Source organism: Bufo bufo, chromosome 7 (genome assembly GCF_905171765.1).
Source record: "Bufo bufo chromosome 7, aBufBuf1.1, whole genome shotgun sequence".
Classification (NCBI taxonomy): domain Eukaryota; kingdom Metazoa; phylum Chordata; class Amphibia; order Anura; family Bufonidae; genus Bufo; species Bufo bufo.
In genome coordinates this window covers 32,766,446-32,783,515 of record NC_053395.1, presented here as the reverse complement: position 1 = coordinate 32,783,515, position 17,070 = coordinate 32,766,446, and the positions used below count along the sequence as shown (strand labels likewise).

At 47.6% G+C, this 17,070-nt stretch overlaps 1 protein-coding gene across 1 annotated transcript; it reads right to left on the bottom strand.

The window, feature by feature from the left end:
• Positions 1–320: 320 nt before the first annotated feature.
• Positions 321–12,908, bottom strand: KDM8 (lysine demethylase 8). Its single transcript, XM_040441251.1, has 8 exons — positions 11,883–12,908; positions 9,929–10,011; positions 9,651–9,811; positions 9,338–9,470; positions 5,915–5,959; positions 3,790–3,939; positions 601–693; positions 321–525 (listed from the first exon to the last, which is right to left on the bottom strand). The coding sequence occupies exons 1-8, from the start codon at positions 12,319–12,321 to the stop codon at positions 361–363; spliced, it is 1,269 nt and encodes a 422-aa protein (XP_040297185.1). The 5' UTR covers positions 12,322–12,908; the 3' UTR covers positions 321–360.
• Positions 12,909–17,070: the final 4,162 nt, after the last annotated feature.

Below are 17,070 nucleotides of genomic sequence, written 5' to 3'. Positions count from 1 at the left end.
GCGACACCCAGGACCCCCCCGCCGATCAACTGTTAGAAGAGGCCTTGAGTGCTGCAGCCTCTTCCTAGGTCAGTGACATCACTGTACATTGGTCACATGGCCTAGTTGCAGCTCAGCCCCATTCATGTCAACGGTGGTGAGCTGCATTACCAAGCACTGTCGCTATACGATGTACGGCACTGTCATTGGAAAGCTGCCGGTAGCCTGCATCGTTCAATAGAGCGCAGTGGCTCCCTGAAACAGTTAAATTGGTGGGGGTGCTGGGACACGGACCCCCACCGATCTGAAAATGATGACCTATCCTGAGAATAAGCCATGATTATCTTTTCCAGTATAACCCCTTTAAGTAATGATCCATGGTCAAGACCACCAAAAACTGACAGAAAAACTTATATCTAGAGCTTTAACGTAATGCCACCATTTCACTGGGATGAAGAGGATCTGCCCAGGGCACAGGATGCACTCTTGGTAAACGGCCTGTGCAAAGTCAGGGAACCTGTCCGTGTCTGGATTTTCAATGTCGACCTAAAATGGATAAAAAGGCTGTTATTAGACTTGTAATATATAACTAAGGTCATTGTAAAGGAGAAGGACGCTTACCTGGCTGGTGTTGTGGAGAAGGGAGCTATCAAATGGGTACAGACGCTCTGTCTCACGCACAGAGTATAAACGGAGGTACTTTCTGCCTACAATCTACAACAAATAAAATAATATATCATATACTTTACATAGATCCAACTACAGATACTTCTCATAGAGTGATGTAAACCGGCAATTTCTTCAAGGGGTTGTAGAAGACTTAAAAACATGGCTGCTTCCTTCAGAAATAGCACCAGTCTCGATCATGGGCTGGGTCCGGTACTGTGAATTAATCTAATTCACTTGAATACCAGACCCAGACCATGAACAAGAGCGGCGCCGATTCCGGAAGGAAGCAGCCATGTTATTTTAAATCTTACCCATGGAGTATACCATTCTATGGTGTAGACAGGGGTCAACTGCACATTTATAAGAAAGATATGTGAACGTTTTACATGTATGTATACGAGAAAAGCAAGTAAAATATATATAACAAATGAAGTAATAAAATCATGGAATACCCTTTTAACCACCTAACAGTTTTGCTGCAGCTCTGCTTGTGCTTTGAGAAAAGTACTTGACAGTTCAGCCCAAGCAGAGCTTGAGCAGCAGGGTGAGGGCTGCTTTATCTCCTCATATCTCGGGCTGTGTAGAAGCTAGGTCTCGTTTAAAAGCTGACAGTCTAAGCTTTAAAACAAGACCAGAGAGGAGTGATAGCAGCTGAAAGTGAAAGCAGGTTTTAACTGCTTTCACTCCCGACCCAATTTCTAACTGCTATATCTCCCAATATGGAGGTTATAATGCTGTGATTCTGGCCTTGTCTTAAAGACTAGGCCCATATCTCTAGCTGCTACCCAGCCCGATATAACGAGATTTTTGTATAACTTACCAGTAAAATCTCTTTCTCGCTCTTTCCTTGGGGGACACAGAAGACCTTGGTATAGCTCAGCTCCTTAGGAGACGTGACACTAAGTGAAAGCTGTTAAGCCCCTCCTCCACAGTTATATCCTCAGCCTGGAGAGAGAGACTGCCAGTTGCGTGTCCAAGTAGTGAGAAAAGGCAAAGCCTAACAAGTGGAACCAACGGGGTAAACCAAATCCGGAAACCGCGGAGAATAAAACAATGAATGGGTGGGTGCTGTGTCCCCCAAGGAAGAGCGAGAAAGAGATTTTACTGGTAAGTTATACAAAAATCTCGTTTTCTCGCTCATTTTCCTTGGGGGGACACAGGAAACCTTGGGACGTTCGAGAGCAGTCTAAGAGGGGAGGGACCACCGCTCCAAGGCGAAGCACCCGAAGGCATCCAGGAACCGCCGCCTGCAAACCTAGGCGGCCCAAGGCAGCATCCGACGAAGCCCGAGTATGCACCCTGTAGAACTTGGTAAGGCGTGCAAGGAAGACCGGTGGCCGCCCTGCACAATTGCATGGCCGAAGCCCAATGCCTCCGGCCCAGGAGGCACCGACCGCTCTGGTGAAACGAACAGTGACACCAAAGGCAGAACCCTGCCCTTAGTGCGGTAATCTCAGTAATAGCCATTCTGATGAAGCGGAGGAAAAAAACACCCTGGAGGCCGTCAAACCTTTGCGCGGACCTCCTGGCAACACAAGAGACCGAGCATCGACCAGAGTCGGAGACCTCCAAGTAAAACTGCGAGGCCCAAACAACGTCCAATCGGTGAAGCGTCCGTTCCCAGAGTTGGGGAGGGGAGGTCGACAGCCTCGTTGAGATGAAGGCAGATACCACCTTCAGAAGGAAGGAAGGGACGGGATGGAGAACACCCCTTTTCTGGGGACGGACAGAAGCTTGGAACAAGAAGGGCCGCCATTCAGACACCCGTCAGAGACACGATGGCAACAGAAACACCACTGTACAGGACAGAAGGAGTAGGGAGAACCTATGTAACGGCTCCAAGGGAAAGATTGGAGCGCCGAGAGCTCAGAATGTAGTTCCCAGGGCGGTACCGGGGAACGGGACAGAGGAACCAAAGAGCCACTCCGTGTAATAAGGTCTTGACAGGCCCAAGAGGGCCAGGGAACGCTGGAAGAGGAATGACAGCGCCGACACTTGACACTTCAAGTAACAGAGTCCCAGTCCCAGGTCCAGGCCGGACTGGAGAAAGACAGAACCATGGGGAGAGAAAAGCAGAGTGGGGGAATGCCCAGCTTTCCACAGAACCCCAGGTAAGAACCCTAAGTTCGAAAACAGATCCTGGACAAAGCACGGCCAGGAGCGAACACTAGCGTGCCCGCTGGAATCGCCTGGGCAAGCGGGAGAAAACCTAATGTGATCAGGCGCAGACCAGTAACACGGGCAGAAGGGTCGGCAAAATTGGATCGGTCTGCCCCAGAGCAACGTCGTCCCGTATTCACCCGGAGTGGGGGAGCAGAAGGACAGACGGAGGAACCGAAAGGGTCCGCCCAGCATCCGACAGATGCCAGAACAAGACAGGCTAAAGTCTATGTCTATGAAGCCACCACAGGAAGGTGTTCTACAGTCCCGGTGTGGGAGATCTAAGGACAATCATGACCGAAGGGTAGTCCTTAGTTACCGACCAATCTCTCACCATCAGCCGTCTTCACCCTCGGTCCGTTCCAGCAGGGTCGCCCCTTCAGCTACTGGCAGGACGCTGGAAGAGGGACTTGGCGTGCAGGCGACCCTTGCGCTGGCGGGATGCAGGGGAGCAGGCTGCCCTGATCCACCTTGCCTTCGGTGGGGGAGGCAGCAGTGCGGGTGACCGGCACTGGCGCAGCTCAACCCCGGGAGAAACAGAGAGGTCTAGTGCGTCTCTGTTGTCCCTGATGGTCTGGAAGAAAAAGAAAAAGTAAAAATCAAAAAACTAAAAACAAGGAGAAAACAGCCCTGCAGAGCAGGGAGTGTCTTGCCTCCTTGGACACTAAGCAAAAACTGGCAGTCTCTCTCTCCAGGCTGAGGGTATAGCTGTGGAGGAGGGGCTTAACAGTCTTCACTTAGTGTCAGTGTAGTGAGCTATACCCAAGGTCTTCTGTGTCCCCCAAGGAAACTGGGCGAGAAATGAGGAGTTAAAGCAGCCCCCCCCCCCCCTTCAGCTGGCAGGATCTACGCCAGGCCAGCTTCTATTTAAATGGTATAGTCTCTATAAAAATTTAAAACAAAAAACACTTCAATTAATGTGACAAGTGGACAGAAAATAAAAGACCAGCTAATGTAATATGGAAAAAAATTGGAACCCACCTGTGCCAGGAAGTTTTGCTGAGGGTCTTGATGAAGAGGAGACACTGTTCCTGCTGGTCCAAACCAAGCATTAATAGTGATGTCATCTTCATCTCCTTCCCCGAGGCAGCAATAATCCGGAATACCGATATCTTCCTTAAGTTCACGTATCTGTTCCCAAGATGGAAAACAAAGTCATAACAGCATGTCACTCATTACTGCTGCCTGCAATCTTTACCAAATTCAAAGGGGTTTTCTGGGCGTTCAAAATTAATGATCTATCCTCAGAACAGGCCATAGATATCAGATCAGTGGCGTCCAACTACTATCACCCATGTCAATCAGCTGCGCTCAGACTAATACTGCAGCCTCCACATAGTAGACCACGCACAGCGCTGACCATTGTATAGTGGCTGTTCTTGGTATTGCAGCCTAATCTCTTTCACTTGAATAAATGGATGTAACGTAATAAAATATTAAAGGTGTTGTGCAGGGACCTAAGAAACAAAACTGGAAAAAGAATGTGCTAGTCTCCGCACTTCTGAAATTTTTAAATTGTCCTGTCCACGAAGTCTGCATCCAAATTGGCAATGGCACTTCTGTGATGACTGCAGGTTCTCAGGAATTTACTTTAGCAGAGGCATGGATTACAGCAGAATGTGCTTCGGCTCAATATGAGCCTTTTAAGGCGTCATGCTGTAATCCGTGCCTCTGCTAAAGTAAATTACTGAAGAATTTGCAGTTATCGCAGGAGCGTCGGTCCCTTGCTTTCACTACATTAGATGACACCAACAATTTGGTCTCTCAATGCTCGCCATTTTATCTGTTAGTTCATTGTTTGTATCTGGACTTAAGCAGGACCATAAGTGCCTGGCAGCCGCTCATAACCTTCCCTCTCATCAAGTAAGGCCTCATGCACACGACCGTTGTGTGTTTTGCGGTCCGCAAATTGCAGATCCGCAAGACACTGATGGCGTCCGTGTGCGTTCCGCAATTTGAAGAACGGCGCAGACAGCCATTAATATAACTGCCTATTCTTGTCCGCAAAACGGACAAGAATAGGACATGTTATATTTTTTTTGCAGACCATGGAACGGAGCAACAGATGCGGACAGCACACGGAGTGCTGTCCACATCTTTTGCGGCCCCATTAAAGTGAATGGGCCCACATCCAAGCCGCAAATGCGGCTCGGATGCGGACCAAAACAACGGTCGTGTGCATGAGGCCTAATACGTACATTCGCCCGAGCCAAATCTACAGGTTAATAGGGGCTTTGGGTCTGACGACTAATATCTGTGCCCTGCCTTAACCCAGTTGGGTCCTACTTTTCAGAGATAGATTTTGTGACCTCTCTGCATACTTCTTTACATAAATTTGTCCTCTGCATCTTTAAGGTTGCTGGAGAATTCCCTTAAAGGGGTTGTCTCGCCTTGAACTTTGGTGGCATATCGCTAGGATATGCCACCAATGCCAGATAGGTGCAAGTTCCACCTCTGGGACGTGTACCTATCTCTAGAATGGAATGGAGCACCCAAAGTTCCGAAGAGAGCACCGCGCATGCGCTCCATTCATTTCTAAGGGAATACTGAAAATAGCAAAGCAGTGCGCTCGGTTGTTTTCAAAAGCCCTACAGAAATGGGAAGCGCACAGCGCGTGTGTGGCCACCGCTCCAGTCACTTCTATGGAACTGCAGGAAATAGCCAAACTCTGGTCAGCACTCCCTTAAAAAAGAAGGGCGACCGTGCATGCGCGGTGCAGTCTCCTGAACTTCAAAAGCTCAGTTCTAGAGGTAGGTTGGTTCCCAGAGTTTTATATAAAGGGGGCTCTGTGAGGGGCATTATAGACAATGGGGGTACTACAGGGGGGTGGCTATTATTTATACTGAGGGCACTGCGGGTATTGGAATGTTCCAGAAAAACAAAACGTTCACCCATTTTTTTTTTTTTACATTTTCACAGCCATGAAAAATGGATGCAAAATGGCCAATAAAATATAGACAGGGGGCCAGAAAATGGATGCAGAATGGCTATTAAAAAACTGACAGTGTGTCTGTTTTTAGTGTTTTTTTACTGTTGTGTGAATATAGCCTAAGGAGACTTGGACATCTCCTATACTAGAACGTTAGATATAATTAAAGCCATTTACCTGTTCAAATAGTTGATGTTGAGCGAGGTATCCCCTGCGAGCCGTCTGATAAAAACAGATAAAGCAAGAAATTAGACAATACAATTACAGTCAGGACACTCTGCACGTTAGTAAAGGCGGGTTTAGACGGGCCAATGGAGCAGCAAGTCGGCTGCTCGCTCAGTGAAGGAGACCGCTGCATTTACATACAGCGATCTCCTTCACTGTACGAGGATGAATGATCACTATAGCGATCGCTCATCCCCCATACAGAATCATGACTTCTGAGCTAGACAGCACGATCTGCTGCCAGAAACGATGATTGGTGGTTCCTGCACAAACGACAAGATCACCCCGCTTTGCTCATTCATCGGGTGATTGGTGGCACATTTAGATGGCCAGATTATCGGGAACGAGGGTTCTGGTCCTGAACGATTATTGGTTTGTTTAAACCCACCTTTAGGCTTGCTTCACATATTCTTTATACCGATTTGGCAAGCTGTTCCAGCCGGGAACAGCCTGCCAGATCCGTCTCTACCATGCGCTGCCGGAATTCCTTCCTGCCCTATTCACTATAATGGGGGCTGGCGGAGATCCGGCCGCAACTCGGCAAATATGCAGAGGAACGGCGGGACAAATACCGCTGCACGCAGCCTGCCGGATTTGTTTCATGCATATGGGGAACAAGCCTAAGCGTGTTCCTGGGTTAGGCTAGTTTCACACTTGTGCTTTTAGATCCGGCAAGGCTGTTCCCTGGCGGATATCTCTGCATTCCGGCACTGCTGGACGCTACCGTGTTGCCGTCCGGCCCCATTAACTATAATGCAGACTGGCAGAGATCTGGCCGCAACCCAACAAATATGCCTGGAATCAGCTGGAAAAAAATGACTGCATGCAGCAGTTTTAGCCTGGCCGATTCTTGGCTTGTTTGCCGGCTTGCGGACGGATCTCCGCCAGTCCCCATTATACTTAATGGGGCCGCTGGGTATCAGGTAGTGCGAGACATCGCCGGAACAGCCTGCTGGAGATGTCTAACACTAGTGTGAAACTAGCCTTAGGCTGGGTTCACACGGGCGTTGCGGGAAAATGTGCGGGTGCGGTGCGGGAACACCCGCGATTTTTCAGCGCGAGTGCAAAACATTGTAATGCGTTTTACACTCGTGTGAGAAAAATCACGCGTTATTTTCCCTTATAACATGGCTATAAGGGAAAATAATAGCATTCTGAATACAGAATGCAAAGTAAAATAGTGCTGGAGGGGTTAAAAAAATTTTTTAAAAAAATTAACTCACCTTAGGCTACTTTCACACCTGCGTTTAGGTCGGATCCGTCTAGTATGTGCCCAGACGGATCCGCACCTATAATGCAAACGCTTAGATCCGTTCAGAACGGATCCGTTTGCATTACCATGAACAAAAAAAAAAAATTTTTGTTTATTTTTTTTTTGTTCATGATAATGCAAACGGATCCGTTTTGACTTTACATTGAAAGTCAATGGGAGACGGATCCGTTTGAAAATTGAGCCATACTGTGTCAACTTCAAACGGATCCGTCCCCATTGACTTACATTGTAAGTCTGGACGGATCCGTTTGCCTCCGCACGGCCAGGCGGACACCCGAACGCTGCAAGCTGCGTTCAGGTGTCCGCCTGCTGAGCGGAGGACAAACGGAGCCAGACTGATGCATTCTGAGCGGATCCGCATCCATTCAGAATGCATTAGGGCTGGACGGATCCGTTCGGGGCCGCTTGTGAGCCCCTTCAAACGGAACTCACAAGCGGAGCCCCGAACGCTAGTGTGAAAGTAGCCTTAATCCACTTGATAGCGCAGCCCGGCATCTCCTTCTGTATTCTTTCTTCAGGACCTGGGTAAAGGACCTGTGGTGACGTCACTCCGGTCATCACATGATCTTTTACCATGGTGATGAATCATGTGATGGACCATGTGACGACCGGAGTGACATCACCACAGGTCCTTTACCCAGGTCCTGAAGAAAAGACAGAAGAGATGCCGGGCTTCGCGATCAAGTGGACTAAGGTGAGTTAAATTATTATTATTTTTAACCCCTCCAGCGCTATTGTACTATGCATTCTGTATTCAGAATGCTATTATTTTCCCTTATAACCATGTTATAAGGGGAAATAATAATGATCGGGTCTCCATCCCGATCGTCTCCAAGCAACCGTGCGTGAAAATCGCACCGCATCCGCACTTGCTTGCGATTTTCACGCAACCCCATTCACTTCTATGGGGCCTGCGTTGCGTGAAAAACGCAAATATAGAGCATGCTGCGATTTTCACGCAACGCACAAGTGATGCGTGAAAATCACTGCTCATGTGAACAGCCCCATAGAAATGAATGGGTCGGTATTCAGTGCGGGTGCAATGCGTTCAACTCACGCATCGCATCCGCGCGGAATACTCGCCCGTGTGAAAGGTGCCTTAGACTTGAGGGGCTGATCACGGGCTCTCCTGCTGCTCGGACCTCCAGCTGTAATCTGTGCAGGAAGTGTTTAGTTCCGCTGCAGCGCCTCCACAGGAACAATGAATCATTACACAGTCCCTACTGAAATCAATGGGTTGTCCATGCCATGCAGGGTCACGACAGCTCCTCCAAAGTGAAAGATGCTTGTTCACATGACCGTATGTATTTTGCGATCCACAAAATATAAGGATGACGTCCGTGTGCATTCCGTATTTTGCGGAACGGAACAGCTGGTCCCTAATAGAACAGTACTATCCTTGCCCATAATGCGTACAATAATAGGACATGTTCTATTATTTGTTTTGCGGAACGGAAATACGGACATGCAGAAACGGAATGCACATGAGAGTAACTTTTGTTTTTTTTGCGGACCCATTGAAATGGATGGTTCCATATGCGGTCCGCAAAAAAAAAACCAAAAAACGGAACGGACACGCAAAGATAATACGTTTGTGTGCAGGAGCCCTAACTGCCCTGCACTAGTCCAGAAAACCTATAATGGAACACTATCCAATTTCTCATATACTATGTTTTCAATTCCTCATCATCTTCAGCATCGCTGCTTGGGGTCAGTGAATGGGAACATTTCTTGTAAAAAAGTAAACTTTTCCTGACCTGCAACACTTTTTCCCCCAGTCAAATATGCTTACAGTAAGCCGTGCCATTTTTTCACTTCTCAAGAACGACGGCATCTGCCATACAGACTCTAAAAACAGCGTTGGCGAATGGGACTGAGCTATAGTCCCTAAGCGCCACCGCCCCTACAATCGTCTGGTCAAAAATCTGCTGACAGGTGCCCTTTAAACTCACGACAGTGTCAAACATCCTGTGATTTCGCAAGCTCACCCCTACAACACTAGTCCGTCAGTGTGCGCTGGGACATAGGAGAACGCTTGATCTTTTTGCTGGGCAGCTGAACATAGATGATGAGTATTCAGGTGTACGGCGCGCGTCACTTACCTGATCCAGAATATAATTATTAATGAATTCATTCACAGTCATTAGACTCTGAGACCATTCTGCATCGGTGTACCTGGATCCCAGCTCCACGGGTACAGTACGACAACCCGCCACTTTCTGTAGGTACGCCACACTATTGGGGTATAGACACAAGAATAATGAGCCAGAATTCTAGTGATCAGTCCCCACACATGTAGCACCAGTAGTAGCTTTATCAGGTGTCCTTTCTGAGGGTAGCATAAAATAGAAGGGGAGGCCCTGAGCTCCGGGATATATTCATATAAGAGAAATATACATATAAGTGCCATCCTACCTCCACTTTTTCATGCACGGCCAGTGATCAATGACCCCCTCCAGTATTACAGCTTTCTGAGGAATCAGGTAATTGTGTCTGAAGTGCTCCAGCGAGGGACAGCGGACAGTTGGTATGGTGGTCTCTACATGCAGCGCCGGGGTCAGCGGACGGGGTATTTTCTGTACAGAAGCACAAGCGCTGGCTCATTATAATGGTATAATCTCCGGCGGAATACACAGATACCGTCTGAGAAATAAACGACGCACATAAGGCAGAGACGCCAGAAGATTTACTACCTCAGCGATTTTGCCATTTGGTTCGCTTTCCGACTCATTTCCTTGAGTATCTCTCTGCCTCTTCTGTCTTTCGTGGGTCGGGACTGCAGAAGGAGGGGAACATAAGGAACAAATATTAAAGTGAAGGATTTGTACTACAACAGATCGCAGTCATGAAGTAGGTTCCAGCTTTTTAACTAAGTGTAGATTTCCAGTGTGTTGCTGGTCATAGGGACCTGAGAATGGAGGCGGCGCCGCCGCTCTCAATCAGTGCACACGGCCGCCCGCTGTGCAGGAAATCCCCGCCGGCCCCATTCACACGTTTGTATAATGGGTCCGCATCCGTTCCGCAAATTGCGGAACGGGTGCGGACCCATTCATTCTCTATGGGGACGGAATGGATGCGGAGAGCACACTATGTGCTCTCCGCATCCGCATTTCCGGAGCGCGCCGCCGATCTTCCAGTCCGCGGCTCCGGAATAGGACAAGAATAGGCAGTTCTATGGGGGTGCCGGCCGGGTGTATTGCGGATCCGCAATGCACTACGGACGTCTGAATGGACCCTAATGGAGCTGTGCTGCAGTTTTTCCGCAAAGCAGGTGGCCAGGTTTTTAGAATCAGTGAGGGTCCCCGAGGTCGGACCCCCTGCAAATTATCCTAGAGCTACGCCATCACTTTATGAGACGGTGAAGCCACTTTAAAAGAGGAGTTATAACCTCTCCTGACATGTCTGCTTAAGGGCTCATGCACACGAACGTATTTTCTTTTCATGTCTGTTTTTTTGCGGACCGTATACGGAACCATTAATTTTAATGGGTCTGCAAAAACAACAGAAGTTACTCTGTGTGCATGCTGTTTCCCTATGTCTGTGTTTCAGTTCCGCAAAAAAATAGAACATGTCCTATGATTGTCCACATTGCGGACAAGGATAGTTCTGTTCTATTAGGGGCCAGATGTTCCGTTCTGCAAAATACAGAATGCACACGGACGTCATCCGTATTTTTTGCGGACCGCAAGATACATATGGTCGTGTGCATGAGCCCTTATAAATATATTCCAAATGGAGTGACTGGAGCGTCTAGTCTTACGACTCTATGTTGTGCAGTTCCTCTATTATTCCTACTAGATTATGTATGAATTGCTACCTGGGTGTTACTAGTTGGGGGTGTGTCCCTGCACAGTCTGACACTATCCAATCAGGGCCGCCAGTGTCAGACTGTGCAGGGATGCACACCCCAACTAGTAACACTCAGCTGCAGATGGGAGTCAGTCACCAGGAAATTGCCAGTTACACCAGGCACAATGGGGGTCATTTATTAAGGCCATCATTGTTGGGCGGTCTTTTTTCCGCGAGTGTTGTTGCAGGAAGATGCGCCAAATTTTTGATGGGAGGTGCACCTAGTCATAAATTAGGCGCATCTTTTGTAGTACGTGCAGCTGCAGGGAAATCTACGCCAGCCCCTATCTGGCGTAGTTTTTTTGCGACTTTTATGCCTTTTTTCAGGCGTAAAATTAGTACATTTGCCGGGGCCAGAGCGTAAAAAATGGCATAAAAAAAAGGGGTCGTGCAACAATTTTACACAAAACCCCCCCCCCCCTAAATTGTGTAGGGTTAGCACAGCCAAGTGTAATGATACCTTTCACTTCATTCTGGAGAAAAAAGTACTTTTAAGGGCGGGTCCCAGCCTCTCTGTGAACCCTGCCCCCTCCCTCTCCATTGAGAAGACCATTTTCCTGCACAGTTGTCTTGTCTGGTCCAATTAGTCAAGGAGAAGGAGGAGATGTCGATAGAAACAGGAGAAGCAAGGGTGCACAGAGGGGCTTGGACCCGCCCTCAGTGCACTTAACTGCTCATTTGCCTAAGGCTTAAAAGTACTTTTACACCAGAATAAAGCTACGGATTTCTGATTGATGGTATATCATAAGGTTTCTTCACCAGTATCCATTTATTTTACACTATCCTTGGAGGATATACCTGTTGCACACTCCGGGGGCTCCACCGTGTCCTTGGAGAGGGGATCACTCAGAATTTGGATAATTCTACTTATCGCGTTGTTCATGATCTCAGCCCCGAGGAGTAACGACATGTCGCACACGCGCAGAGCTTCCTCCTTATTGAACGCCAGCCCCGCACAGCTTCCGACCACCTTAAACAGGCAGCCGTAGGAATAGACAGTCCTCCAGTCCCGGGACACGTCCCTCCAGTTACAGCCATTCAGCTTCTCCCAGCTGTAGTCCATCATCAGCTCCCCCAGCTGTCCACATCGCCCCAGGTCGGGCGTATAGATACAGGCCGCCGCCTCCTTCATACATAGCGCAATGGCTCCATCCGCCTCCGGGCCCAGCTCCCGAGGGAACTCCTCAAGTCTAGGAGGCAATATGGACCTGATCCGGGACCACAGCGAGCTCTGCATCTGCTCCGTCTGGTGGATCCGGGCGCATACTGGTCAGATAATACCACACCGTCACAACCTGAGAATGGAAAAGAAGGAAGAGCCCTTTAGGGTAGGGTCACGTCTCCATTTAACGGATTCGTCAGAACAACCTGCCGGAGTTTACCGATTCTGGCCCAGTCGGACACGGCTACGGGTTTGGTTCGCTGGAGGCAGCCAATGGCATGTCACGATGGGTACGAGCGTCCCCGTCGCAGCCTGCTATTGGCTGAGCCCCCCTCTCCCCCAATCAAAACGTAAGACATTTTTTGGAAATGACAGCATCCCAGGGCACCAGGTTTATTACATCATGGTCACTGTGTTATGACATCACATCATGCAAACCAGGAGTCACAGATTAAACCACAGGACTACAACCACCGAAAGCTCCACTTCTGGCTGCATGCATTAGCAGGTTGGTGGTTGTAGTCCTATTGCAATGTAACATAACATTACGTCTAGATGGAGAACTTAGGAAAGGCATCAGAACGCTACAGCTGGTGTGCAATTATAACTCCCAGCATCCATGAGACCATTCCCGGAGTCGTAGTCCCACATGGTCTACACTGCCCCAGTGCCTTCCCCCTGCAGTGTCTATACCTACAGCCTCCGCTCCTTCCTGTACAGCGCGCCCCGTCGGCAACCGGTGACGTCACGCCGCACCTCACCTGCTATTGGCCGGACGGAGGCGGCTTCTGATTGGATACAGCGCGTCAGCTGATGCAGCAGGTCGCGCTGTACCTAATGCTCAGTTACCTCAGCGCACTTTCCCGCGCTCTTTACTTATTTATTTTGTCCATTTTTGTGCTTTTTTTTTTCTTCTTGAAGGAACATAAAAAATATACTTAAAAAAGAGTAAAAAGTTATTACATAACAATCCCAATGAAAACAACATTCTTTAACCCCTTGAAGACCCTGGGTTTTTCCAGTTTTGTTTTTCTCTCCCTCCCTTCCCAGCAGTGGCTAGCGTGGGTTGCCAGCACCAATTGCGCCCCTCCCCGGGCATGCCCCTTTTAACAGATACTGTAGTAGATCACTAGCAGTCCTATGTAACACCACTGATAACACAGTGATAACTCTGAGTACAGATAATGTAATAGATGTTCCCTGCAGTCCTATGTAACACCTCAGATAACACAGTGATAACTCTCTGAGTACAGATAATGTAGTAGATGTCACCTGCAGTCCTATGTAACACCACAGATAACATGGTGACAACTCTCTGAGTACAGATAATATAGTAGATGGGTGTGAGCCCCCAGAATTCAGAACACGCACAGTGTGAACTGAAGTCTGGGGCCAGGATGCGACAGGGTGGGCCATATTCTCAATCCACCCCGGAACCCTACCGTGAAACCGATATGTGGATGGAGATTATTATATACAGTAGAATACCGCACCACACCTGTTACATCCAGTGACGTCTCCTGTGATGTAGACTTTCCTCAACGTCTTCATTCAGAGATAAGACCGCCATGACACCTTCTTTCAGCCGCTTCTCGTCTCTGCAGAGTTTCACAGATTTTTTTTTAGGTTCCTCACTTTACTATCATCCTCTCCTTCCTGGTGTCTCCCAATATTGTGTTAGAGCCAGACAGATAGTCCCCCATTCCCCATAATATTATTCCCCCTGTATATTATAATGGCCCCCTCTTTATTATTAATATAATGGCCCCCTCTTTATTAATAATATAATAGCCCCCTCTTTATTATTAATGTAATGGCCCCTCTTTATTATTAATGTGATGGCCCCTCTTTAATAATAAAGAGGGGGCCATTACATTAATAAAAAAGAGAGGGCCATTATATTAATAATAAAGAGGGGGCCATTATATTAATAATAAAGAGGGGGCCATTATATTAATAATAAAGAGGGGGCTATTATATTATTAATAAAGAGGGGGCTATTATAGTAATAATAATGTAATGGCCCCCTCTTTGTTATTAATATATTGGACCCCTCTTTGTTATTAAAGGGGTTGTCCGGGTTCAGAGCTGAACCCGGACATCCCTCCATTTTCACCCCGGCAGCCCCCCTGACATGCTGCCCCCGCTAAATTGCACAGGGCAAAGGCATTTTTAGGAGTTCGGGTGACGTACCAGGGCTCTACATGGGGCTGCCAGGAACCCCGGTGACGTCACCGGCACTGATGGGCGGGATTTAGCTCTGCCCTAGCCAGTAAAACGGCTAGGGCAGAGCTAAAGCCCGCCCCTCAGAGCCGGTGACATCACTGAACACACTGCCGGGGGGACTGTCTGGGTGAAAAAAAGGGTATGTCCGGGTTCAGCTCTGAACCCGGACAACTCCTTTAATGTAATGGCCGCCACTCCACTCTTATTACTATGATGTCCAGTCGGTGGTCCTCCTCTTTCTGCTTCTCCCCCACCCCATAGTGCCCCCAGTGCCTCTGCAATTAGGGTAGGGTACATAAAAAAAAAAAAATTTATACTTACCTCTCTCTATCACAGCTTGTGGTGTCCCGGCGCAGGCGGTCACGAACACCTCACTGTGCCTTCCTGCGCTGCGTCATCTCGCGAGATCCGATGCAGGAGGTCACAGTGAGGTAATCGATTTGTGACCGAGTCCTGCGTCGCTCTACTGCCTTATAGGCATCTGGCCTATTTCAGCTGCCTGGCGCCCCCTGCAATTTGGCGCCCGGGGCAACGCCCCCCCCCCCCCCCCATCCCCCACGCTACGCCCCTGCTTCCCGGAGCCTTTTTATTTTTTCGTTCACATAGTTTTTACAGCGTTCACTATGCGGTAAAACTGACCTGTTCCCTTCATTCTCTGGGTCAGTGTGATTACAGCAATACATTATTATATTGTAATAAATATTATATTGTAATAAATATTATAAATATTTTATTATTATTTATATTCTTCATTTTCTTGAGTTTTAACCCTTTTGCTACCAGTGCAACAACATTAAAGCTTTTAGATGCCGTGATCAAGTGAGATAACGGCATCTAAATGGTTAAAAAGTATGGCGGTAATTGATTTGAATGCGCTCAGCCTCGCTGAAGAGGCAGAGGGCATTTAAACTGCAATTCTTAAGAAGAACATAAGAAATGAGCTATAAATGCATTTTAAAAATCCATGATTGTTTAAAATAAAAAAATATGCGATTTGTACGAGCTTCAAAATCATTCCAAAAAAAGTAAAAAAAAAAAAAGTTAAAGAATATAAACGTTTAAATCACCCCCTTTCCGTATGATAAAAAAATAATAGGGGATGATTTAAACTTTCACATTTTTCCCATTTTATTTTTTTTACTTTTTTTTTGCTTACACGTATTTTAAGCGATTATCAGAACGCTTGTCCATGAATTTACATTGCGGTCTATGGTTGCACTATGTTCCTATGGAGCCCGGCCACCTTCAGACCTCTATAGAAGCTACTGCTGCAATAGACTTGGATCTATCAAAAGGACTAAGGCTATCACAAGCAATGAACGGCTCCCCCGAGCCATTCCAACTTCCGGCGTTCCCAGAGAAAACCGTCTCCGTTGCTGTGGTCACAATTAATCGGTTAAATGTTATATATCAGAAATAATCAATAATTTTGAATCAAGGGAACCTTGATACCCTTTTTTTTTTTTATTGTGGTAGACCCCCAAAAGGGCCCCTTGTGGCTCTACAGGCTGCACCAACGATATGTCTGCCCCTGCTTACTCTCCAGCAAGGACCAGAAGCAATGACGACAGGATCTGGAGCACTGGAAGAGCGGGACTTTCAAAAGTTGTTTTTTAAAGAAAAATTCCACCCCCTGCCTCTAATTAATTTTTCTTTTTGGTTGGACAACCCTTATAAGTTGTTAAAACTTACAGTCGCCCTCTGAATTCTTTTTGCAGAAAAGTTGGAAATATGCCTGCTATCAACTTCTAAAGAGGTTTTCCAGGATCTTATTAATGATGGTCTTTCCTCAGAATGGGCCATGAATAATAATACTTTTAGTTGTAGGAATCGGTCGGTGTTTTACTGTGAGCAGGAATGCTGGAGAAATGTCTCTTCCTCAGAAATGTTGCAGAAACATTGCTGCCCGTTCCTTGTCTTCATCATGCAATTGTTAATTTCATATTTTAGTTAAAGGAGAAGGGGGGTTTTGTCTGAGGAGATAATTACAATTCTCAGACAAGCCATTGAATTATACTTACCTCTTTCTCCAGTGCCATTCTCTGCGCCATCGGTCTGGTTGACGCGGGGAGACCTGGTGACCTGCAGAGGCGATGGAGGTGGAAACCAATGGCAGGGATCAGGTCAGTATGATTACCACAGCGGGTCCAACCACAGGGGAGGGGGGGGGGGTCTGTAGAAAGGCCACCAGGGTGAACAGCCCCTTTAAAGGAAGTCGGTCACTAGGAAATTCACTGTTATACCAGACACAGTGCCTTGTAGGGCTAGCTCTGCTGAGTGTCATGATATCTTTCACTTATTAGCAATCCATTGCTTGACGTGGCTCACTTAACCGCTGCAGCCAAGGACTGGCAATCGTGTCACCCATTAGTCACTTGACCACTGCAATAAAATCAGATGTTGATGCAGAATCAATGGGGCAGCAATGGAGCCAGAACCCAGAGGCATCAGGTAAGTATGATTACCATTGTCAATCCACCCACATTGGGAAAGGGTCCTTCGGGGTGAACAACCCCTTTAAAGGGGTCTGCAGCTTTTTATTACTGATCGGCGAGGGTTCTGACACCGGGACCCCCGCCGATCAGCTGTTTGAGCAGG

Excerpts from the sequence above, each read along its gene's own strand:
- KDM8 (XM_040441251.1), bottom strand. The coding sequence starts at position 12,321 with ATGCAGAGCTCGCTGTGGTCCCGGATCAGGTCCATATTGCCTCCTAGA. Across the intron at positions 694-3,789 it reads AGCAAAACTTCCTGGCACAG|ATTGTAGGCAGAAAGTACCT; the intron begins GTGGGTTCCAAT and ends TATTTGTTGTAG. Across the intron at positions 526-600 it reads TTCTCCACAACACCAGCCAG|GTCGACATTGAAAATCCAGA; the intron begins GTAAGCGTCCTT and ends TATCCATTTTAG.